Raw genomic sequence first — 27,147 nt, 5'->3', positions numbered from 1 at the left:
TGTAATGTTTGATCCTGTTCTGTCTCCCTGTAATGTTTGATCCTATTCTGTCTCCCTGTAATGTTTGATCCTATTCTGTCTCCCCGTAATGTTTGATCCTGTTCTGTCTCCCTGTAATGTTTGATCCTGTTCTGTCTCCGTGTAATGTTTGATCCCGTTCTATACCCCTGTAATGTTTGATCCTGTTCTGTCTCCCTGTAATGTTTGATCCCGTTCTATCTCCCTGTAACAAAATACAATGATTTTCAAATCTTTGGTCCGGAGCACACAACGTCCACAGTTTCCAAAAACAATTTCAAATGTGGACTCCTCAGACCACAGAACACTTTTGCACTTTTGCACTTTTACATCAGTCCATCTTAAACGAGCTCAGGCTCAGCGAAGCCGGCGGCGTTTCTGGGTGTTGTTGATAAATGGCTTTCGCTTTACATAGTAGAGCTTTAACTTGCACTTACAGATGTAGCAAGCAACCGTATTTACTGACAATGGTTTTCTAAAGTGTTCCTGAGCCCATGTGGTGATATCCATTAAACACTGATGTCGCTTTTTGATGCAGTACCGCCTGAGGGATCAAAGGTGACGGGCTTTTAATGTTGCATGCAGTGATTTCTCCAGATTCTCTGAACCTTTTGATGATATCACGGACCGTAGATGGGGAAATCCCGACATTCCTTGTAAAAGCTGGTTGAGAAATGTTGTTCTTAAACAATTTGCTCAGGCATTTGTTCCAAAAGTGGTGACCTTCGCCCCGTCCTTGTTTGTGAATGACTGAGGTTTTCTTGGAAGCTGCTTTTATACCCCATCATGGCACCTACCTGTTCCCAATCAACCCGTTCACCTGCGGGATGTTCCAAATAAGTGTATGACGAGCATTCCTCGACTTTGTCTTTTTTTTAAATGTTGCAAATTCCAAATGAGCTAAAGTTTGCAAAAAATAACAATGTTTCTCAGTTCCAACTTTAAGTATCTTGTCCTTGCAGTCTATTCAATCAAATATAGGTTGAAAAGTATTTGCAAATATTTTTATTCTGTTTTTATTCACCATTAACGTGCCAACTTTACTGGTTTTGGGTTTTGTATATTGAACAAAGAAAATTGTTTTACATACAGTTATATTGTACTGAAATAAATAAAACACACTCATAATGAATATTTGAATAAATAAATGTCAATAAAGTTCAAGTACAAATTAAAATACAGAAATACCACTTTAGTCATAATTGTTGCGCTGAAGAAACTTCTCTCTGACTTAAGGTGCAGACTACTTCTGTTTGATGTTGTCATTACTGCCACAGGTGGTGGAAAAGTGTATTGCAAGAGAGTACCGCTATGGCCCATACGGACGACAGCTGAGAAACATGTATTTTTGCGGTCCTCTAGGGGGCTCTCACAGCTCAGTTTTGGTTAAGAAACATGGCTGTAGAAAAATATGTGTTGAAAATGCTCAATTTTGCTTCAGTTCTTTTAAGTGTGTCTGCAAAATGTTTGATTCTGGAGGCGTTCCCCTCCGGAAGTAATGATTTATCTTCTGGAAATGTAAACGGTTTAAATATATCTCGTAGTTGTTGCTGCTAGAGTTTCCCCCGAGACACAGTCGAAAATAAATGTCATAAACGTTATGTAGATTCACCCGGTCACAACAACATTTAATCTTTCCACAGTCAGTTATGGATTTAGCAGAATTTGTGTCACTTCTTGTCACACGTGTTTCTATGTGCAAATTATATATATATATTTATGAAAATAATATCCATCCATCCATCCATCATCTTCCGCTTATCCGAGGTCGGGTCGCGGGGGCAGCAGCCTAAGCAGGGAAGCCCAGACTTCCCTATCTCCAGCCACTTCGTCTAGCTCTTCCCGGGGGATCCCGAGGCGTTCCCAGGCCAGCCGGGAGACATAGTCTTCCCAACGTGTCCTGGGTCTTCCCCGTGGCCTCCTACCAGCTGGACGTGCCCTAAACACATCCCTAGGGAGACGTTCGGGTGGCATCCTGACCAGATGCAAGAAACCACTTCATCTGGCTCCTCTCGATGTGGAGGAGCAGCGGCTTTACGTTGAGCTCCTCCCGGATGGCAGAGCTTCTCACCCTATCTCTAAGGGAGAGCCCCGCCACCCGGCGGAGGAAACTCACTTCGGCCGCTTGTACCCGTGATCTTATCCTTTCGGTCATGACCCAAAGCTCATGACCATAGGTGAGGATGGGAACGTAGATCGACCGGTAAATTGAGAGCTTTGCCTTCCGGCTCAGCTCCTTCTTCACCACAACGGATCGATACAACGTCCGCATTACTGAAGACGCCGCACCGATCCGCCTGTCGATCTCACGATCCACTCTTCCCCCACTCGTGAACAAGACTCCTAGGTACTTGAACTCCTCCACTTGGGGCAGGGTCTCCTCCCCAACCCGGAGATGGCACTCCACCCTTTTCCGGGCGAGAACCATGGACTCGGACTTGGAGGTGCTGATTCTCATTCCGGTCGCTTCACACTCGGCTGCGAACCGATCCAGTGAAAATATGAAAATAATACTTTATCCTAACCTTTTATGTGTGTCCTCATACGTCTAATGTCCAAATAAGGACATCCACCTAGCTGTGATGTCATAATGTAGCCACACTGCAAAACCCCGCGAACAGAGGCATCTAAAACTGCATGCGAGTACACGCCAAAAAAAAACAAAAACTTTATGATTTGATGCTTAGGGATGGTTTAAAACGACTATCTAATGTTGCAAAAACAACAACAATCATCACACGACTCATTTAAACCTAGTTTATTTCATGAAATGAGAAATAGACGATGGTGAGTCGGACGGAGTTTGTTGCCCCAACATTTATCGTGGCTCGCATGTTTTTATTCTTCCCTTTGCATGGATGGTGTGACTAGAGGCGTGAGATATGAAGACGAGAGTTTCTGGAAGAGCCTGCAGCGCACAGCAAAGTCTGTGAGGCACAAACACAACAATGTTTATTTTGGGGAGCGAAAAGGCGCAGCATGTAAAACTGTGCTGTTTTTGCTGAGCGCTAAACCACACTTGGCCATATTGTTAACATATATATATATATATATATATATATATATATATATATATATATATATATATATATATATATATATATATATATATATATATATAAACAGAATACAATGATTTGTAAATCATTTTCAACCCATATTCAGTTGAATGCACTACAAAGACAATATATTTGATGTTGAAACTCATAAACTTTTTTTTTTTTTGCAAATAATAATTAACTTTGAATTTCATGGTTTCAACACGTGCCAAAGTAGTTGGGAAAGGGCATGTTCACCACTGTGTTACATCACCTTTTCTTTTAACAACACTCAATAAACGTTTGGGAACTGAGGAAACTAATTGTTGAAGCTTTGAAAGTGGAATTCTTTCCAATTTTTGTTTTATGTAGAGCTTCAGTTGTTCAACAGTCCGGGGTATCCGCTGTCGTATTTTATGCTTCATAATGCGCCGAACGTTTTCGATGGGAGACAGGTCTGGACTGCAGGCGGGCCAGAAAAGTACCCACACTCTTTTTTTACAAAGCCACGTTGTTGTAACACATGCTGAATGTGGCTTGGAATTGTCTTGCTGAAATAAGCAGGGGCGTCCGTGTAAACGACGGCGCTTAGATGGCAGCTTATGTTGTTCCAAAACCTGTATGTACCTTTCAGCATGAATGGTGCCTTCACAGATGTGTAAGTTACCCATGTCTTGGGCACTAATGCACCCTCATACCATCACAGATGCTGGCTTTTGAACTTTGCGTCGATAACAGTCTGGATGGTTCGCCTCCCCTTTGGTCCGGATGACATGATGTTGAATATTTCCAAAAACAATTTGAAATGTGGACCACAAAACACTTTTCCACTTTGCATCAGTCCATCTTAGATGATCTCGGGCCCAGAGAAGCCGACTGCGTTTCTGGATGTTGTTGATAAATGGCTTTTGCTTTGCATAGTAGAGCTTTAACTTGCACTTACAGATGTAGCGAAGAACCGTATTTAGTGACAGTGGCTTTCTGAAGTGTTCCTGAGCCCATGTGGTGATATCCTTTAGAGATTGATGTCGGTTTTTGATACAGTGCTGTCTGAGGGATCGAAGGTCACGGTCATTCAATGTTGGTTTCCGGCCATGCCGCTTACATGGAGTAATTTCTCCAGATTCTCTGAACCTTTTGATGATATTATGGACCGTAGATGTTGAAATTCCTAAATTTCTTGCAATTGAACTTTGAGAAACGTTGTTCTTAAACTGTTTGACTATTTGCTCACGCAGTTGTGGACAAAGGGGTGTACCTCGCCCCATCCTTTCTTGTGAAAGACTGAGCATTTTTAGGGAAGCTGTTTTTATACCCAATCATGGCACCCACCTGTTCCCAGTTAGCCTGCACACCTGTTTTTCCAAATAAGTGTTTGATGAGCATTCCTCAACTTTATCAGAATGTATTGCCACCTTTCCCAACTTCTTTGTCATGTGTTGCTGGCATGAAATTCTAAATTTAATGAGTATTTGCAAAAAAAAAAAAAACGTTTATCAGTTTGAACACCAAATATGTTGTCTTTGTAGCATATTCAACTGAATATGGGTTGAAAATGATTTGCAAATCATTGTATTCCGTTTATATTTACGTCTAACACAGCTGTAATAGCTCCAAAAGGTGGACCCACATCATATTGAACCCTGGGGGTTATCAATGGGATGGCAGTTCAAGTTCAAGTGTATGTAACTTCTTTTTACACATTTTTCTTTGTGCAATTTCATCAACTGTACCTTGGGTGTAAGTGTAACATCCTCCACTAGATGGGGCTATTTTCCTAATTAAAGGGGCGGTTGTCAAATCGTGTCAATGCACCTTGCACAGAATGTTTAGAAAAGCTTGCTGTACCTGCGGCAGACCATAAATAATGTCGATTTAATCACTTAAATTGTGAACTATTTGGAACAATATTTAACATGCAGGAGTATATTTTAAATTTCATTAAATTTAATTAAATTAAGTTAAATTGTAGGCCATTTGAAATATCATTGAACTTGCACAGGTATATTTTGAAATTAAATTGAATTAATTAAATTAAATTACTTTAAATTGTGGGCTATTTTAAATGGTAATGAACGTGTAAATTTTTATTTTGAAGGTAAATTAAATTAAATTAATTATATTAAATTAAATTGTCTACTATTTGGAATATTATTTAACATGTGCAAGTATATTTTGAAATAAAATTAAATATATAAACTTAAATAGCAGGCTTTTTTGACTATTATTTAACATGTAAAAGTATATTTTGAAATTAAATTACGTTGAATTAAATTAAATTGTGGGCTTTTTAAAAAATATTTAACATGAACAAGTATATTTTGAAATGAAATTGAATTAAATTAAATTACATTGAATTAAATTAAATTGTAGGCTATTTCAAATAATATTTTCCATGTACAAGTATGTTTTGAAAGTCAATTGAATTAAATTGATTATATTAAATTAAAATGTGGACTATCTGGAATATTATTTAACAAGTGAAAGTATTTTTTTTATTAAATTAAATTACATTATATTAAATTACATTGATTTAAATTAAATTACATTGAATTAAATTAAATTGTGGGCTTTTTTGAATATTATTTAACATGTATAAGTATATTTTGAAAGTTAATTTAATTAAATTAAATCGAATTGAATTAAATTGTGTGAACTTTTCAGAAAAATATTGAACATGTACAAGAATATTTTGAAAGTCAATTGATGTGAAATTAATTATATTAAATTAAATTGTGGGCTATTTAAAATATTATTTAACAGGTGCAAGTATATTTTGAAATTAAATTAAATTACATTATATTGAATTAAATTAAATTACATTCAATTAAATTTAATTACAAATAAATAAATCAAATTGTGGGCTATTTTAAATAGAATAGTACTGAACATGTACAAGTACATTTTGAAATTTAATTAAATTGATTTAAATTACTTTGAAATAAATTACATTGAATTTAATTAAATTGTGGGCTTTTTGAATATTATTTAGAATGTACAAGTATATTTTGAAAATAAATTAAATTATATTGAATTAAATCAAATTGAATTAAATTAAATTGTGGGCTTTTAAAAAAAATATTTAACATGTAAAAGTATATTTTTAATTTTAATTAAATTCAATTAAATTACATTGAATTAAATTAAATTGTGGGCCTTTTTGAATATTTAACATGAACAAGTATATTTTGAAATTAAATTACATTGAATTAAATTAAATTGTGGGCTATTTTAAATAGTATTGAGCATATACAAGTATATTTTCAAAGTCAATTGAATCGAAAATATTATATAAAAATAAATTGTTGGCTATTTGTAATATTATTTAACCTGTGCAGGTATATTTTGAAATTAAATTGAAATTAATTGAATGCATTATATTAACTTAAATAGTGGGCTTTTTTATAATGTCATTTAACATGTACAGGTTTATTTTAAAATATCCCTCTAGACAAATAATTTTACAAAAACAGTATTTGTGAAAATGTAAGATGTATTATTTTTTAACATATCAGACGCTAAAAATAGTAATTTTAATAAGTAATTTATTTTATTCATCTGGATTTTTTGCACCCTTGTCTTAAAATAGATTTATTTCTTTGTTTTCTTGAGCTGTGGAGCCTATTCCAAAGTCCTCTTGCACCCCCTAGTGGAGGTATGCCTCCTTTTTTGACAAACACTGCAAGAAGGGCACTATATTATTATTATTATTATTATTATTATTATAATTATATGTTGTTTCTATTTTCATATTTATCACTTTATTGTGCAATGTTTCTGTTGATGCATGATGCTTTTATGCTTGTTTTGATCGTACTATTTGTATTTGAAACATGTGGAGCGCTTGGTATGTAAATAAAAAGTACTTATACTTCCAGTACCACTTCATAACACTCTAAATGATGCATGTGTTGTGTTTGTGCATGCTTCAGACTGCACCTACACCTGCCATCTGGAGTGCGAAAGACACGTGCAGCTCGACTGCAACCGGAGGACCGAAGAGGCCAAAGAAACAACTTTTTCCAGAAGCCAACGCTCCACTGCGGAACTGAAAGTAAGCATTTTTGAGTTAAGATTTAGCAGTATGTCCTTTTTTCAAATATATATGTATATGTATTATATATGTATGTATATATATATGTTTATATATATTATATAAATACATTTTATATATATATATATATATATATACATACACATACATATGTGATACATTAATACATATACGTATATATATATATATATATATATATATATATATATATATATATATATATATGTATATATATATATATATATATATATATATATATATATGTATGTATGTATGTATGCATGTACGGATATATATATCTGTATATATAGATGAATACATATAAATATATATATATAGCTATATATACATATATATACACATTTATATATGTATTTATGTATATATGTGTGTATATATATATATATATGTATATATATATATATATATATATACACACATATATATACATACATATACATATATATATACATATATATATATATATATATATATATATATATACATACACACACACACACACATTTTTTTCCAGCCCAATGCGAACCCCAGGGTGAAAAGTTTGGACACCCCTGTATTACAGCCCAATTCCAAAATGGAATAAAGTCATTTTTAGGACCATTTGAAGGATGACCAGGTGAAACAGGACACACCTGATCTTACTTTTGAGCTTCATGCCAAAGGAGATGAAGACTTAGTGTTTTTCATATTTTAATGCAAAAGAATTAAAAAAAAAAAACCAACATTATTTCATTGTCATTATGGGGTATTGTGTGTAGAATTTTGAGGACAAAATATATATTTTTCTCGCCCCCATTTTGGAATAAGGCTGTCACGAAAGAAATGCGGAAAAAGTGAATACTTTGCGGATGATGATGATATAAGTCACTTCCTCAGGTGCTGCATCTGTGTGGTGTGTGTGTGTGTGTGTGTGTGTGTGTGTGTGTGTGTGTGTGTGTGTGTGTGTGTGTGTGTGTGTGTGTGTGTGTGTGTTCTGCAGTCACCCACACGGTGTGGTTCAACACACACACACACACACTATGCATGCACAAGCGACCACAGTGTCAGCAGCCAATGGGCAGATTGGACTAAATTAAGATCGTGGTAACGAGCCAGGGAGCAAACAAAAAAACGCACTGCTTTTGTCACGTGTGACCTCAAGTGTGCGACCATACAAAAGTGACAAAACGACGGCTACATCTGGACAGTCATCATGAATTATTAACTACGCACTGACACTGCACAAGCAGCTGAATACACTGGGCTGCACGGGGCTGGTTACTTCCCTGCAGTCCTTCCTATAGATCTGCTTTTATGGCTCTGTCTTTGTGTGCCTGGGTGTGTATGTGTGTGTTTACGTGAGTGTGCGTGTGCATTGTTTGTGTATGCTCTCAGGTTTCTATATAATGTGTGCATCAGCAGAAAAATAATCCTCTGTAGGGCCATTATTGTGGTAAAACTGTGTGTGTTTGACTTTATGCCTCAGTTGTGTACCTACTTCTATGTCAGTGTGTGCATGAGTGTAATGTACACACATAAATATTTAATAAAAATGTTTACAGTTACCTTTCTCATAATACTGGGTGTGAGTTTTCCTTGCCCTTTTGTGGGTTCTACCGAGGATGTCGTAGTCGTAATGGTTTTTACAGTCCTTTGGGACATTTGTGATTTAGGGCTATATAAATAAACATTGATTGATAATGGCCTTTATTGTGGTAAAACTGTGTGTGTGTGTGTGTGTGTGTGTGTGTGTGTGTGTGTGTGTGTGTGTGTGTGTTCTGGCAATGCTGACTTAATGGGGACATTGCTCTGTTTACACAGTCGCCTTTAGGGGACTTCCGACGGTATGGGGACCAAAAAACAGGTCCCCGAAAGGGAAACCTTTTTTAAATGATAGTCAGATCCATTCTGAAGATGCCAAAGTTTTTTTTTAAGCTTTGGCCCATAAAACATGTTTACTGGTTAGTTTGAGTGTGAACTTTTTTTTTTAAATGGTCCTCAGTAGTCACGTACGAATTTGTGTGAATTATGCAAAATTATTAAAATGCGGTCCTCATGAACTATTGTAATTATTTTTCCGCAGGGTCCCCAGTAAGTATGATCAGCACATTACTTCATCAATCCAGAGATTTAGAGACGTGTATGGGCTTACTTGGCAGTGGCCATTTTACCAAATTGTTTTTATGCCTCCACAACCTGTAGTAAGGGTGGTCCCCACAAGTCATGAACTAAAACTTGGTCCCCATTCCCAATGATAACCAGTGTGTGTGTGTGTGTGTGTGTGTGTGTGTGTGTGTGTGTGTGTGTGTGTGTGTGTGTTTGTGTGTGTGTGTTCTGGCAATGCTGACTTAATGGGGACATTGCTCTGTTTACACAGTCGCCTTTAGGGGACTTCCGACGGTATGGGGACCAAAAAACAGGTCCCCGAAAGGGAAACCTTTTTAAATGATAGTCAGATCCATTCTGAAGATGCCAAAGTTTTTTTTAAGCTTTGGCCCATAAAACATGTTTACTGGTTAGTTTGAGTGTGAACTTTTTTTTTTAAATGGTCCTCAGTAGTCACGTACAAATTTGTGTGAATTATGCAAAATTATTAAAATGCGGTCCTCATGAACTATTGTAATTATTTTTCCGCAGGGTCCCCAGTAAGTATGATCAGCACATTACTTCATCAATCCAGAGATTTAAAGACGTGTATGGGCTTACTTGGCAGTGGCCATTTTACCAAATTGTTTTTATGCCTCCACAACCTGTAGTAAGGGTGGTCCCCACAAGTCATGAACTAAAACTTGGTCCCCATTCCCAATGATAACCAGTGTGTGTGTGTGTGTGTGTGTGTGTGTATGTGTTTGTGTGTGTATTAGAATAGATTAGAATAGAGTTTTATTGTCATTATTGCAATGAACAGGTTCAAAGAACAACGAAATTGGAGCAGCTCCTCCTAAGGTGCATATACAATATGGTAGTATAAATTAAAAAAAATAAATAAAATAAATAAATAAATAAAAAATAAATAAAAAAAAAAAGATAGAGATGACAGATGTATCTATGTATACATACATAAAACATTATTTCACATTGTAGTCCAAAAAAATAGAAAAACATTTAAACATTACACATGAGGACATGATGGACATATGGACACTCAGTGCCTGTTTAGTGCTACTATGGCTCTTGGGTAAAAGCTATTTTTTAGTCTATTGGTGCTCGCTTTTAGCACCCTGTAGCGTCTGCCTGAGGGTAGCAGTTCCAGTTGGCTGTGCCCGGGGTGGAATGGGTCTTTCAGGATGCTCTGTGCTTTCCTGAGACAGCGGGAGCTGTACAGGTCAGCCAGGGAGGGGAGGGGGCATCCGATTAACTTCTGGGCGGTCTTTATGACTCTCTGGAGCGCCGTTCTCTCTGCGGCCGTGCAGCTGCTGAACCACACGCAGATGCAGTAGGTCAGGATGCTCTCAATGGAGCACCGGTAGAAGGACACCAGCAGTTCCTGTGAGAGGTGGTTGTTCCTGAGTATTCTCAGGAAGTGCAGTCTCTGGTGTGCCTTCTTGATGGTAGCCGTGGTGTTGGTGCTCCAGGACAGGTCGTTGGCCAGGTGGATTCCCAGGGAGCGGAAGTCGGAGACCCTCTCCACACAGTCACCACTGATGATCAGGGGCAGGATGTCCGTTTTTTTCCTCCTGAAGTCTATGACCAGCTCCTTGGTCTTGGAGGTGTTCAGGGCCAGGTTGTTGACTTTGCACCAATCCGACAGCTTCTCCACCTCATCCCGATATGCAGCCTCGTCTCCCTCCGAGATGAGCCCCACTACGGTGGTGTCATCCGCAAATTTGATGATGGAGTTGCTGGAGTGGGCAGGTGTGCAGTCGTACGTGTAGATGGAGTAGAGAAAGGGGCTCAGCACGCAGCCTTGTGGAGAGCCGGTACTGAGGTGCAGGCTTGATGACATGTGGCGACCCAACTGCACCCTCTGGGGGCGGTTGGATAAGAAGTCCTTAATCCACATGCAGATGGAGTTTGAGAGACCCAGGTCTGACAGTTTGGACACCAGTCTATCAGGAATAATGGTGTTAAATGCCGAGCTATAATCCACAAAAAGCAGCCGCACGTAGCTTCCCCCCGTCTCCAGGTGACCCAGGGAGGAGTGTAGGGCTGTGGCGATGGCGTCCTCTGTGGACCTGTTGGCTCTTTAGGCAAACTGGTGTGGGTCGAGCTCGGGAGGGAGGACTGAGGTGATATGGGTCCGTACCAGCTTCTCGAAGCACTTCATAGCTATAGGTGTAAGTGCAACTGGACGGTAGTCATTCAGACATCTGACAGAGTTCTTCTTCGGCACCGGGATTATTGTGGAAGTCTTCAGGCATGATGGGATGACGGCCTGGGAGAGGGACTGGGTGAAGATCTTCGTAAATACTCCGGCCAGCTGGTCTGCACAGTCTCTTAGTACCTGTCCCGGGACTCCATCTGGGCCCGTAGCCTTCCTCGGGTTCACTGCCTTCAGCGTGCGTCTCACCTCATGCTCCTCCAGTATAAGGGTGCAGCTGCTGTGGGTGTTGGGTGGAACTGTTGTGACGGCTGCAGGTATTTTTCTCTCAAATCGGGCGAAGAAGCTGATTAACTCCCCCGCTCGAGAGGCGTCGCCGTCAGCCGAAGGGTTACTGGGTCTGAAGTTGGTCATGTCTTTTATTCCTTTCCATACCTCCTTGGTGTTGTTGCTCTGCAGGTGGGCTTCCATTTTCCTCCTATGTTCGGCTTTTGCCTCTCTGATGCCTCTCTTCAGATTGGCTCTGGCAGCACTGTAAAGTGCCAGGTCCTGCGCTTTGAAGGCACTGTCTCTCTCTTTGAGTAAGCCCTGGACTGTTTTTGTCATCCAGGGCTTCCTGTTGGGGTAGACTCGGATGCGCTTGTCCACTGTGACAGTGTCTATGCAGTGTTTGATGTACCCCAGGACTGCTTCTGTGTACTGCTCCAAGTCTGGGTTTGCAAAAACTGACCAGTCTGTTGTATCAAAGCAGTCCTGCAGCTGTTCCATGGCTCCCTCCGGCCATGTTTTGACCGTTTTGGTTGTGATAGGAGCACTTTTTCTTATTGGTGTGTAAGCTGGCAAAAGGAGCAGGGATATGTGGTCAGACTTGCCTAATTGGGGAAGTAGTTTGGCTCTATATCCTTTTTTTATGTTGGAATAGACTTTGTCCAGTGTGTTAGCTCCCCTCGTAGCACACTTCACATGCTGGTGAAGTTTGGGGAGCACTTTTTTCAGGTCGACATGATTAAAGTCCCCCGCTATGATGTGGATGCCGTCGGGATATTTGTTCTGTTGTGCACTGATTGTATCGTGCAACAGAGCTAGCGCCGTGCTAGCGTTAGCATCGGGAGCTATATACACGTTTGTGATCAGGACAGCAGAGTGCTCCCTGGCTAGATGGAAGGGTCGGCATTTAACTGTAAAATATTCCAGATCTTGGGAACAGTGGCTGTTAACTACCTTTGAATCAGAAGTCCACTTGTTGTTGTGTGTGTGTATTCTGGCAATGCTGACTTAATGGGGACAGTCGCCTTTAGGGGACTTCCGACGGTATGGGGACCGAAAAACAGGTCCCCGAAAGGGAAACCTTTTTAAATGATAGTCAGATCCATTCTGGAGACGCCAAAGTTTTTTTAAGCTTTGGCCCATAAAACATGTTTACTGGTTAGTTTGAGTGTGAACTTTTTTTTTTAAATGGTCCTCAGTAGTCACGTACGAATTTGTGTGAATTATGCAAAATTATTAAAATGTGGTCCTCATGAACCATATTAATTATTTTTCCCCAGGGTCCCCAGTAAGTATGATCAGCACATTACTTCATCAATCCAGAGATTTAAAGACGTGCATGGGCTTATTTGGCAGTGGCCATTTTACCAAATTGTTTTTATGCCTCCACAACCTGTAGAAAGGGTGGTCCCCACAAGTCATGAACTAAAACTTGGTCCCCATTCCCAATGATAACCTGTGTATGTGTGTTTGTGTGTGTGTGTGCATTGTTGATGTATGTTCTCAGGTTTTTACAAAATGTGTGCATCAGCAGAAAAATAATCCTCTGTAGGGCCATTATTATGGTAAAAGTGTGTGTGTGTGTGTGTGTGTGTGTGTGTGTGTGTGTGTGTGTGTGTGTGTGTGTGTGTGTGTGTGTGTGTGTGTGTGTGTGCCCGTGTGTGTGTTTACCTTTAAGCCTCAGTTTTTTTACCTACTTGTATGTCAGTGTTTGTTATTGTGTGTGTGTTCTTGTATTTCTACCCTTCTTGAGACGTCAACAAAGAAAAGTTCCGTCCATGTGAGGACCGGTGAACAAGTTAGGACATAAATCATGGTCCCAATACGAAAAACCATTGCATCTAATAGAGAATGTCTCCTTTGCACCTCTGGTGGTGAAATCCATCAAAATGATGGTGGTGTTAAGATCCGTACTCGGTTCTTCTCATATTGTTTATTGTTCCAGTTTTGGTTTTCATTCTCCGTCTGTCCCTCTTGTTTCCTGTTTGGTCCGTCACCATGGTCACATATTATTTCCACCTGCTAATCACGGTCCCTGCACACCTGTCTCTGTTGATTACCTCCTTATTTAAGCTCGCCTTTTCTGTTCACCCGGTCTCGGATCCTAATTTGCCCACGCGCAACAGTGACGACTCGCATCTTTCGACCGTATGTATTTTCTCACCAGCTCTTACGCTAAGCCATTTGATATTCCAGCTCTCATGCTGAATGTTTTGTTTTCTCTTTTGTGCCTACGTGCCCGTTTTAGTTTCCTAGTTGTTTATCCTAGCTCTCACGCTAGCGTCTTTTGTTCCCCTTTTTATTAGCTCCAGTGTTTCTGTTCAGAGCTCCCCTTTTGTTAATAAATCTGTTACATCTTACTTACCTTTGTTGTGTTCATCGCCTTCGACGCATCCTCGGAAAAACAACACCGGCAACCATGCCGAAAAAGTATTGTCACAGGTGGTCCCAAAAAGGAGGGATTTTTTCAAATTGACTATGTGTCGGTTTTAAAAGTGCTCCCCCTCTGGTCAACATATGAAATAACAAGTGTCTGTGTAAACATGTGAAGTGCTCCCCCCACTGGCCAATATATGTAATAACAAGTGTGTGTAAGGAATTGAAATGCGTTCCCTTCGGCCAAAATGTATTTGAAAAATAATAATAATAATGTATTTAGAGACGTAATGTAATAACGTGAAGTAATTAATGAAGATTAAAAAACAATTACAAACAAAATATTTGAGAAAATTATATAATTAACAAAAAGCTGACCTTTTTTTATATTCGCATAGTATGTATACATTATTAATGGCGTAAATACAAATCTTTATATATCTAGAAAGGGTGGTCCTAAAGATGTAGGCAATAATTCACCCCTATACAATATCCTACCCTAATACCTTACTGTGCAATAATACCCTTCGAGTTCAATACGTCCGACCCTGATTGTTATTTATTACTCCGGTACTCTTGTCTTGTTCTGTATATTGTACAGTATTTTATATTTCTATAGGGTTTTGTATATTGTACAGAATTGCTTACTGTTTTTATTGGATAGTAGTCTACTTATTTAAATTCTTAGTTTTTCCTTTATTACCTCTTGTGTTATTTATTTTTACCCCATATTTGGTCCCACTACCGCACCTTAAGTTGTAGTCCTTAATCTCGTTATATGCAAATATAATGACAACAAAGTCCATTCTGTTCTATTCTATTCTATTCTTCTATTTTTCAGAGGTCTCAAGAAGGTAAAAAATACCAAAATATGTGTGTTTACCTTTATGCCTCAGTTGTGTACCTACTATTATGTCAGTGTGTGTTCTAATATTTAATATAGCTCGTTTGGTAGAGTGGCCGTGCCAGCAACTTGAGGGTTGCAGGTTCGATTCCCGCTCCCGCCATCCTAGTCACTACCGTTGTGTCCTTGGGCAAGACACTTTACCCACCTGCCCCCAGTGCCACCCACACTGGTTTAAATGTAACTTAGATATTGGGTTTCACTATGTAAAGCGCTTTGAGTCACTCGAGAAAAGCGCTATATAAATATAATTCAATTCAATATTTATGCAACATTTTTCAACCTTTTTCAATGTCCATGTTGTCTTTCTTGCCTTTGGGGACGTTATTTGAGGTCCCCATGGCAACAGGAGACTTCCTGGGGTACTTGTGAATGTCACACCATATTGGTACTGAAGACCACACACACACACACACACACACACACGCACGCACGCACACACGCACAAATACTGGTTATCATTTGGAAGGGGGACCAAGTTGTTGATCAGGACTTGTGGGGACCACCCTTTCTACAGGTTGTGGAGGCATAACATTTTTGGGGTAAAATGGCCACTGCCCAGTTCAATCAATCAATCAATGTTTATTTATATAGCCCCAAATCACAAATGTCTCAAAGGACTTCACAAACCATTATGACTACAACATCCTCGGAAGAACCCACAAAAGGGCAAGGAAAACTCACACCCAGTGGGCAGGGAGAATTCATACCCAGTGGGACGCCAGTGACAATTCTGACTATGAGAAACCTTGGAGAGGACATCAGATGTGGGCAACCCCCCCCCCTCTAGGGGACCGAAAGCAATGGATGTCGAACAGGTCTAACATGATACTCTGAAAGTTCAATCCATAGTGGCTCCAACACAGCCGCGAGAGTTCAGTTCAAGCGGACCCAAGACAGCAGCGAGAGTCCCGTCCACAGGAAACCATCCCAAGCGGAGGCGGATCAGCAGCGTAGAGATGTCCCCAACCGATACAGAGGCGAGCGGTCCATCCTGGGTCCCGACGAGCGGCCCATCCTGGGTCTCGACTCTGGACAGCCAGTACTTCATCCATGGTTATCGGACCGGACCCCCTCCACAAGGGAGGGGGGGACATAGGAGAAAAAAGAAAAGAAGCGGCAGATCAACTGGTCTAAAAAGGAGGTCTAGTTAAAGGCTAGAGTATACAGATGAGTTTTAAGGTGAGACTTAAATGCTTCTACTGAGGTAGCATCTCGAACTGTTACCGGCAGGGCATTCCAGAGTACTGGAGCCCGAACGGAAAATGCTCTATAGCCCGCAGACTTTTTTTGGGCTCTAGGAATCACTAATAAGCCGGAGTCTTTTGAACGCAGATTTCTTGCCGGGACATATGGTACAATACAATCGGTAAGATAGGATGGAGCTAGACCGTGTAGTATTTTATACGTAAGTAGTAAAACCTTAAAGTCACATCTTAAGTGCACAGGAAGCCAGTGCAGGTGAGCCAGTACAGGCGTAATATGATCAAACTTTCTTGTTCTTGTCAAAAGTCTAGCAGCCGCATTTTGTACCATCTGTAATCTTTTAATGCTAGACATGGGGAGACCCGAAAATAATACGTTACAGTAATCGAGACGAGACGTAACAAACGCATGGATAATGATCTCAGCGTCTTTAGTGGACAGAATGGAGCGAATTTTAGCGATATTACGGAGATGAAAGAAGGCCGTTTTAGTAACGCTTTTAATGTGTGACTCAAAGGAGAGAGTTGGGTCGAAGATAATACCCAGATTTTTTACCGAGTCACCTTGTTTTATTATTTGGTTGTCAAATGTTAAAGTTGTATTATTAAATAGAGGTCGGTGTCTAGCAAGACCGATAATCAGCATTTCCGTTTTTTTGGCGTTAAGTTGCAAAAAATTAGCGGACATCCATTGTTTAATTTCATTAAGACACGCTTCCAACTGACTACAGTCTGGCGTGTTGGTCAGCTTTAGGGGCATGTAGAGTTGGGTGTCATCAGCATAGCAGTGAAAGCTAATACCTTATTTGCGTATGATGTCACCTAGCGGCAGCATGTAGATGCTGAAGAGTACAGGGCCAAGGACCGAACCCTGGGGAACTCCACACGTTACCTTAACATAGTCCGAGGTCATACTGTTATGGGAGACGCACTGCACCCTGTCAGTAAGATAAGAGTTAAACCAAGACAGGGCTAAGTCTGACATACCAATTCGTGTTTTGATACGCTCTAATAAAATATTATGATCGACGGTATCGAAAGCAGCGCTAAGATTGAGGAGCAGCAACATAGATGACGCATCAGAATCCATCGTTAGCAATAGATCATTAGTCAATTTTGCGAGGGCTGTCTCAGTCGAGTGATTTGCCCTGAAACCGGATTGAAAGGTTTCACATAGATTGTTAAACGCTAAGTGTTCATTTAGCTGCTCTGCAACAATTTTTTCGAGGATTTTCGAAATAAAGAGAAGGTTAGACACCGGTCGGTAGTTTACCATGAGGTCAGGATCGAGGTTAGGTCTTTTAAGGAGAGGATGAATTACCGCTTTTTTGAATGCTAGGGGAACAGTGCCCGAGGAAAGTGATAACTTTATAATATTTAGCACTGATGGACCTAATAATACAAAAAGCTCCTTGATAAGTTTCCCAGGAAGTGGGTCAAGTAAACCTGTTGTTTGTTTTATTCCATTTACACGTTGTAACAATTCTTAGCTCATTCAGTTAGCTCATATACATCTTTAAATCTCTGGATTAATGAAGTAATGTGCCGTGGGGACCCTGGGGAAAAAGAGTTGTTGTTTGGTCCCCACACTGTCCGAGTTCCCCTAAAGGTGACTGTGTAAACGGAGTGATGTTCCCATTAAGTCAGCATTGCCAGAACACACACACACACACACACACACACACACACACACACACACACACACACACACACACAGAAATTCTGATTATCATTTGGAGGTGGGACCAAGTTGTTGATCAGGACTTGTGGGGACCACCCTTTCTACAGGTTGTGGTGGCATAAAAAAAATAGGTAAAATGACTATGCACAGTTAGCTCATTCACATCTTTGAATCTCTGGATTGATGAAGTAATGTGCCGATCGTTCTTACCTGGGACCCTGGGGAAAAAGATTGGTTTTTTGGTCCCCACACTGTCCGAGTTCCCCTAGAGGTGACTGTGTAAACAGAGCGATGTCCCCATTAAGTCAGTATTGCCAGAACATACACACACTGTATCTGTGCATGGAGTGGTTTATTACACTCGTTATACTAAACCACCAGAGGGCGCTGCCTCTTAAGCTGTGGTATAAAAATGGATGAGAGTGAGAGGAGAGTTCGCCTACATAGATAGTTCTCTCTGTAGTAAGTCGGTTGAATTTAAAGCGACAGGTCTCTACTGATAAATATTACTGGTTGTATCTTCTGTTTGCCTCCGAATTCTCCCGTCTGACCGCGGGCTCTACTGATAAATATTTATGGTTGTGTCATCTCTTTGCCTCCGAATTATCCCGTCAGACCACGGACTCTTGCACCTTCCCCTGATTTGCACCTGTTCTTGGTTGCCTATCAAGATGTTTTATATGTTCCATGCTGCTTTGCTTTTCTATGCTTCTTGTGTTAGCCCTTGTTGTGCACTTCTCTGCTGCACTATTTTTTGTTTTTTTTCTCGCCAAATAGATTTTTACCTGGCGTCTCTGCATCCCGGAGTCCCGGCCAACAACACCTACACACAACGGACAGAGGTGTCTGTTTTTTTTTCCGCGTCAAATTAGGTTAGTGTGAGAAAGTCAATATACGATATAAATGATAAACATTTAGATAGACCTTTTATTTTTTATTTTTTATTTTTTATTTTTTAAGGGTAAAAAGCAAAAGATTTATATCACAGCCAATAGTAGGAAATAATTTAATTTGATATTGTGACTCTTTAGCCCTTGTTGTGCATTTCTCTGCTGCACTATTTTTTGTTTTTGTCGCCAAATACATTTCGTCCTGAACGTCGCCTGGCGTCTCTGCATCCCGGGGTCCCAGCCAACAACACCTACAGACAACAGACAGAGGTGTCTGTGTTTTTTTCACGTTAAATTAGGTTAGTGAGAGAAAGTCAGTATACAATATAAATGATGTACATTATTATGGATGGAACTTTTATTATTATTATTTTTTTGTTATTGATAAGGGTGAAAAAGCAAAGGATTTAAATCTGAGCCAATAGTAGGAAATCATTTAATTTGATATTGTGACTGTTGAGCCCTTGTTGTGCACTTCTCTGCTGCAATAATTTTTTTTTTTTTCTCGCCAAATATATTTTACCTGCACTTCGCCTGACGTCTCTGCATCCTGGGGTCCTGACCAAACAACACCTACACACAACAGACAGAGCTGTCTGTGTTTTTTCCAGTTAAATTAGGTGCAGGTAAAAAAATATTTAACGCTTAAACCAAAAATACACAAAAAGGGAAAGGAAAAGGTATGCAAAACACAAGTAAAACTGAACTGGCTACAAAGTGAACAGAAACAGAATGCTGGACGACAGCAAAAACTTACGGCGTCCAGAAAGTACAACTGCACGTGACTTGACAATCACCAATGTCCCCACACAAAGAAGGGTAGCGCTCAAAGGAAGACGTGAAACTGCGACAGGAAATCACCGACAAAACTGGAAGGGCCACCAAAATAACAGCGCAGGACAAGAACTAAAGCACAGGAAAACGCCAACAAACTCAAAAAAGGCACGACGATCTGGTAGAGTATCAATTTTTTTTTTTTTTACATTTTTCTGCTGGTGGTGTGTCTCCGTATTCTTAAATGGAAAAAAAACGGGCCCTGCTTCAAAAAAAGGTTGAAAAAGACTGGTCTACATGACATGTAATGGTGCTTCTTTGGTCAAAATGTTGCATGGATTATAATTTACAGACTATCTTCAAGCAGTTTTATGACTGCTCCTTCAGGATCCGCCGTCTTACTTAGGTGCCCCCACTTCGACAGCGCCATCTTTGTCGTACCTGTAGTTTTTAGCCCTTCCATAGCGAATCTACTGGCGGATATAAGTTAGAACTGTACGCTACTTTGTATTAGAAATGGCAATAGATGGATGAATACTCCACAATGAACATGAGAGACAGTGGCGTCCCACTGGATGTGAATTCTCCCTGCCCACTGGGTGTGAGTTTTCCTTGCCCTTTTGTGGGTTCTTCCGAGGATGTCGTAGTCGTAATGGTTTGTACAGTCCTTTGAGACATTTGTGATTTAGGGCTATATAAATAAACATTGATTGATTGATTGATTGACAAAAAGGATGCTTATTGACTACAATGACGGACATCTGCAAATTTTCAGGACTTATGCAGATCCCAAATTCACATCAGTCAGGTACCAGTAGGTAAGAGAAGTTGGTTTTGCATAATATTGCAAAACAAAACGCCGGACAATGTCTTCCAAAAGGTGCCATAATAATAATAATAATAATAGTAATAAAAATAATAATAATAATGGATTAGATTTATATCGCGCTTTTCTATTGTTATACCGTATATTGAAGCGCAGTACGTCTGACTATGGTAGTTGTAATCCGTCAAGCAGTGTGGCCTCGTAGCTTACCAAAGTCGTACTAAAACATTTTGACAGATTTTTAAGTGCAACGTTCTATATTCGTAACGAAAACATCAAAATGTTTGTGTTGCTTGCTTACGGGTCCTTGCTCGCGTCATTTATTGAACAGGCGTCAACCTGCAGTCCACATGTATCTGTTATGTGTGATTACCATCTACTGGTCACACTCATGTTTACACCACGTAGCAAATAAAATAGCTTCGAGGTCGGTAAGCACAACCAGAATTAATGCGTATACAAGGCGCACCGGGTTATAGGGCGCACCGTCCATTTTTGAGAAAATGAAAGGAAGTGTAGTTCCGACCCAATCCCACCAGGTGACGACAAACCTCGAATCCGGGCTTTTTCTGGGCGACTTGTCAGCCATGTTGTCTGTTCTCACAACAACAGTGCGCGGAAACAATGTGTGTGTTGTGCACGATAAGAACAGCGCCTGATGAAATGTTGCGACACAGGAAGTGAAACCGACACGTCAGGTTGGCTGATTAGACAGACGCTGCGTGACATGACCGTATATGGAGAGTGGAGTTTCTCTTCTCAACAGGCGAGCAAACTTACTGTACATATTCATACCACATATATATATATATATATATATATATATATATATATATATATACATATATGTATATATACAGTGGGGCAAAAAAGTATTTGGTCAGCCACCGATTGTGCAAGTTCTCTCACTTAAAATGATGACAGAGGTCTGTAATTTTCATCATAGGTACACTTCAACTGTGAGAGACAGAATGTGAAAAAAAAATCCAGGAATTCACATTGTAGGAATTGTAAATAATTTATTTGTAAATTATGGTGGGAAATAAGTATTTGGTCAACCATTCAAAGCTCTCACTGATGGAAGGAGGTTTTGGCTCAAAATCTCATTCATTCTTTCCTTAACACGGATCAATCGTCCTGTCCCCTTAGCAGAAAAACAGCCCCAAAGCAGGATGTTTCCACCCCCATGCTTCACAGTAGGTGTGGTGTTCTTGGGATGCAACTCAGTATTCTTCTTCCTCCAAACACGACGAGTTGAGTTTACACCAAAAAGTTATATTTTGGTTTCATCTGACCACATGACATTCTCCCAATCCTCTGCTGTATCATCCATGTATCCATTTTTTTTTTTTTTTCCCAACTTGGGACTTTTCACGGGCCGGATCTGGCTGTAGTTTAGGGACACCTGGTCTATATTGAGAATATAAAGTCATTCTCATCAAATACCTGACACAATTGTTCGAAATTAATTCAAACCATAACCATCCATGCATCTTTAATTCTCTTTTCTCAAAGAAGGCTTACAAAGCAATTAGCTACCTGCTGCCACCTACTGATATGGAAGAGTATTACACTGTTACTCTGCCGAGCTCTAGACAGCACAGACACTCAACGACAACACATCATTTGCCGACTATAATCACTGGTTTGTAAAAAATATTTTTTGGACCAATTAAGTGAAATTATGTATCTTCCCACGGTACACCAAACAATATCTCACGGTACAGAGTACAGAGTGGTGGCTTTTCCTGTTTTTTTGGTATTTTCCTGCAGCAATTTCATTTTTTCCTTTGAGTGATATTTCCCGCATCTACTTTGTTTTAGCAATTAAGACTATTTCAGTTGTTTTTATCCTTCTTTGTGGGGACATAGTTTATTGTCATGTCATGTTCGCATGTACATCGTGGATTTTGTCTTTGATCCACAGTAAGTCTTTGCTGTCGTCCAGCATTCTGTTTTTGTTTACTCTGTAGCCAGTTCAGTTTTAGTTTCGTTCCACATAAGCTTCAATGCCTTTCCTTAGGGGCACTCACCTTTTGTTTATTTTTGGTTTAAGCGTTAGACACCTTTTTACCTGCGCCCTGCCTCCTGCTGTTTCCGACATCTACAAAGCAATAGCTACCTGCTGCCACCTACTGATATGGAAGAGTATTACACGGTAACTCTGCCGAGCTCTAGACAGCACTGTCATTACTGGTTTGCAAAAAACTTTTTTTTTTAACCCTAATAGGTGAGACTAGATAATCTCTCACGGTACACCAGACTGTATCTCACACGGCACAGTGGTTGAAAAACATTGGTATATACAACAGAGAAAGAAAGAGCTGACACGCAACGTGTTAGAGGAAGTGGTTTTGCTCTGCTGAGAAGGGGGGGGAGATAGAGAGAGAAGGGGGAGAGAGAGACAGCGTGATAGAGAGAGAGAGAGAGAGAGAGAGAGAGAGAGAAAGAAGAAAAAGAGAGAGAGAAGGGGGAGAGATGGATGGAGGGATGGGGAGAGAGAGAAAAGGGGTAGAGGGAGAGAAGGGGATGGATAGAGAGAGAGAGGAGAAAGGGAGGGAGAGAGAGAAGTGGGAGAGAGAGAGAGAGAGAAAGGGGAAGGAGACTGAGAGAGTGTGATAAAGAGAGAGAGAAAGGGAAGAAAAAGAGAGAGAGAAGGGGGAGAGAGATAAGGGGGAGAGATGGATGGAGGGAGGGAAGAGAGAGAAAAGGGGTAGAGGGAGAGAAGGGGAGGGAGAGAGAGAGAGGAGAGGGGGAGGGAGAGAGAGAGAGAAGTGGGAGGGAGGGAGAGAGAGAGAGAGAAGGGGGGGAGAGAGAGTGAGTGAGAGAGAGAAAGAGAGAGAAGGGGGGAAAGAGAGAGAGAGATGGGGAGAGAAAGAAGGGGGGAGAGAGAAAGAGAGAATGACAAATGGAGAGAGAGAGTGAAGGGGAGGGAGAGAGAGAGAGAGAGAAGGGGCGATAGAGAGAGATGTGGTGAGAAAGAAGGGGGAGAGAGAAGAAGAGAGAGAGACAAATGGAAAGAGGGAGAGAGTGAAGGGTAGGGAGAGAGATAGCGAGAGATGGAAAAAAGAGAGAGAAGTGCAAGAGAGGGATAGAGAGAAGGGGGGGAGTGGAAGGGAGAGATAGAGACTGAGAAGGGGGAGAGAGAGAGAGGGGGAAGGGAGGAGAGATAGAGAGAGACGGAGAGAGTGGTGGGGAGAGAGAGAGAAATGAGAGAGACATATAGAGAAGGGGAGAGAGAGAGACTGAGAAGGGAGAGAAATAGAGAGAGGAAGTAGTCTTTCTCTGCAGAGAGAGAATGAAGAGAGAGAGAGAAGGGTGAGGGGGAGAGAGAAGGGGGGAGAGAGAGAGCAGGGGGGAGATAGGGAGAGAGAGGGGAGAAGGGGATGGAGAGAGATAGAGAGAGAGATACAGAGAGAGAGATGGGGAGGGAGAGAGAAATAAAAGAGAGAGAAGGGGGAGAGAGGAAGGGAGATAGAGAGAAGAGAGAGAGAGAAGGGGGAGAGATAGAGATGAGGAGAGAGAGAGGAGAGGGAGAGAGATAAGGGGGAGAGAGAAGGAGAGGGAGAGAAGGGGGAGAGACAGAGAGAAAGAGAGAGAGAGCGTGAGAGAGAGAAGGAGAGGGAGAGAAGGGGGAGAGACACAGAGAGAGAGAGAGAGAAGGAGAGAGAGCGAGAGAGAGAGAAAGACAGATGGTGGAGTGAGAGAGCGGCTGAAGAAGGTAGAAGATGAGACGCTGGCAGCTCCTCGACAAGCAGGTGCCTCAACCTGACACCGGCTGGAAAGTGACTCCGCCGGAAGTCACGTGTTCACCTGCAGCACGCCCCTCCACAAGCAGGAAGCCCCGCCCCCCCAGTGTCAGTCACATCCTCGGCTGGTGCGCCGCCGCTCGCGTCTTCATCCTCCCGGGGCCATGACCGTCAACACGGAGCCCGGACCCTCCATGACCGGCAGCAACAGCATGAGCAGCGGCTACTGCAGCCTGGACGACGACAGCGAGGACTTCGCCTTCTTCACCGCCAAGACCTCCTTCTTCTTCCGCGGGCCCAAGCCCTCCGCCACGGTACTTCCTCTTCCTCTTCCTCTTCGTGTCCGCCTGAGAAAGCAAAAGCGCTCCGGGCAGGTTGTCGCCTTCAACCTGCCCCCGGTGTGCGGGAGACTTCTCTCCCGAGGAAGCAGGCTGACACTCCGGCGTTGTGTTGGTCGCTGTGCCGCTAGAATCAGACATTTTGTTCACGGTTACCATGGTAACGGGTTCTTTTTTTAATCATCCTGTCCGCGTCTCTGTGGCGATACCGAGTCGAAGATATCAACTTAACGCCTTAAAACGCTCACATTTTGTCGCTGATACGTTAAAAGTAAGAAATAATATTGTATTTGTACTTCTCACTCATCAGAATAGTCTGCAATACCTTTCTGCGCCCACTAGAGGCGGGGTTCCGGTCTATAGAGCGCACCGGTATATAAGCCACACCCACTAAATTTAAGAACACGTCTTTCCGTATAGAAGACACACCGGACTATAAGTCGCAAATCTATACTTTGTGAAATCAGTTATTTACGCATAAATATTCATTTACATTCCCTAATTGTTTCCAAACAGCGTTTGTAATGCGGCAGTAAAACGGGAGATCAAACAAAACAGAAGTCGTCCTTTAGTAAGAATTGTTTTAGTTGAAACGAGTAGAAACGCTATGGACGACTACAAGACAGAACTGCACTTGTTTTTCCCAGTTTTAAGCACTGAACGGAAGGGAATACTTTAGACGTCTTAAAGATGGCGCTGTAGCACAAGCAACAACACACCTTTTCAGTGTGTTGTGTACTCAAAGTGCAAAAAAATATTGATGCCCGACTTTCCTTAGCTTGAACAGTTAGCTTGTTTTTTTACTTATCCCTCATCAGAATAGTCTGCAATACTTTTCTGCGCCTACTGTAGGCGATATTCCGGTATGTAAGCCACACCCACTAAATTTTAGAACACGTTTTTCCATATATTAGCCACACCGGACTATAAGTCGCAAATCTATACTTTGTAAATTGAGTTATTTACGCATAAATATTCATTTACACACCCTAATTGTTTCCAAACATCGTTTGTAACGCGGCAGTAAAACGGCCGATCAAACAAAACAGAATTCGTCCTTAAGTAAGAATTGTTTTAGTTATATTGTAAAACTCACAAACGTTGAAGTGATGAATGAAGAACTATTACAAGTAGAAATGCTATGGAGGACTATAAGACAGAACAGCACCTTTATTCTGGTTTTAGGCACTAAATGGAAGGGGCAGATGGCACCGTAGCACAAACAACAACACACCTTTCCAGTGTGTTGTCATGTACGCAAAGTGCAAAAAAACACTGATGCCCAATTTTCTTTAGCTCGAACAGTTAGCTTGTTTTTGTACTTCTCCCTCATCACAATAGTCTGCAATACTTTTCTGCGTCCACTGGAGGCGATATTCCGGTATGTAAGCCACACCCACTTAATTTTAGAACACGTTTTTCCATATATGAGCCGCAGATATATACTTTGTGAAATTAGTTATTTACGCATAAATATTCATTTACATACCTGTTTCCAAACAGCGTTTGTAACACGGCAGTAAAACGGCCGATCAAACAAAACAGAAGTCGTCCCTAAGTAAAAATTGTTTTAGTTATATTGTAAAACTCACAAACGTTGAAGTGATGAATGAAGAACCAATACAAGTAGAAACGCTGTGGACGACTATAAGAGAGAACTGCACCTTTTTTCTGGTTTTAAACACTAAATGGAAGGGGATTTTGTAGATGTCCTAAAGATGGCGCCGTAGCACAAACAACAACACACCTTTCCAGTGTGTTGTCATGTACGCAAAGTGCAAAAAAATACTGATGCCCGATTTTCCTTAGCTTGAACAGTTAGCTTGTTTTTGTATTTCTCCCTCATCAGAATAGTCTTTAATACTTTTCTGCACCCACTGGAGGCGATATTCCGGTATGGAAGCCACACCCACTAAATTTTAGAACACATCTTTCCATATATTAGCCGCACCGGACTATAAGTCGCAGATATATACTTTGTGCAATTACTTATTTACACAGAAATGTATATTTAAATACCTTAATTCAGTGTTTTTCAACCACTGTGCCGCGGCACATTTGTGTGCCATGAGATACAGTCTGGTGTGCCGTGGCAGATTATCTAGTTTCACCTACTTGGGTTAAAGATATTTTTTACAAACCAGTAATCATACTCTGCAAATGATGTGTTGTTGTTGAGTGTCGGTGAATGTCTAGAAAAAAGCAATATATAAATCAAATCCATTATTATTAGTAGTAATTGCTATGTAGATGTCAGAAACAGCGGGAGGCAGGGTGCAGGTAAAAAAGTGTCTAATGCTTAAACCAAAAATATATAAAAGGTGAGTGCCCCCAAGAAAAGGCATTGAAGCTGAGGGAAGGCTACGCAGAACGAAAAACTGAACTGGCTACAAAGTAAACAAAAGCAGAATCCTGGACGACAGCAAAGACTTACTGTGGAGCAAAGACGGCGTCCACAAAGTACATCCGTACATGACATGGCAATCAACAACAAAATAGGAGCGCAAGACAAGAGTTAAAATAAAACAAACAGGAAAACACCAAAAACTCCAAATAAATCAGGATGTGATGTGACAGGTGGTGACAGTACACCTACTTTGAGACAAGAGCTATAGTGATGCTTGGTTATGGTTTGAATTCATATCCAACAATTGCGAGAACGACTTTTTACTGTCAATATCGGCTGCTGAGTTTAATTTTTTTAATGTTTTCTGCTTGTGGTGTGCCTCCAGAATTGTGCCTCGGCTCAAAATAGGTTGAAAAACA

The 27,147-nt window shown here is 40.8% G+C and overlaps 1 protein-coding gene across 4 annotated transcripts in view; it reads left to right on the top strand.

The window, feature by feature from the left end:
• The window catches only part of rassf5 (Ras association domain family member 5), a 110,143-nt gene that overhangs the window by 57,014 nt on the left and 25,982 nt on the right, over window positions 1-27,147 (top strand). For 3 of the 4 annotated variants that reach the window (XM_061922597.1, XM_061922598.1, XM_061922601.1), the window contains exon 2: window positions 6,989-7,110. In XM_061922597.1, coding sequence (XP_061778581.1) covers window positions 6,989-7,110 — 122 coding nt within the window. Of the gene's footprint in view, window positions 1-6,988; window positions 7,111-23,789; window positions 24,358-27,147 lie in introns of those variants that run through there. The other variant, XM_061922600.1, reaches the window with a different exon arrangement.

The sequence above is a fragment of the Nerophis ophidion genome, linkage group LG16 (assembly GCF_033978795.1).
Source record: "Nerophis ophidion isolate RoL-2023_Sa linkage group LG16, RoL_Noph_v1.0, whole genome shotgun sequence".
Classification (NCBI taxonomy): Eukaryota; Metazoa; Chordata; class Actinopteri; order Syngnathiformes; family Syngnathidae; genus Nerophis; species Nerophis ophidion.
The sequence above is the reverse complement of the archived record's forward strand: the minus strand, read 5'-3'. Positions and strand labels throughout refer to the sequence as shown.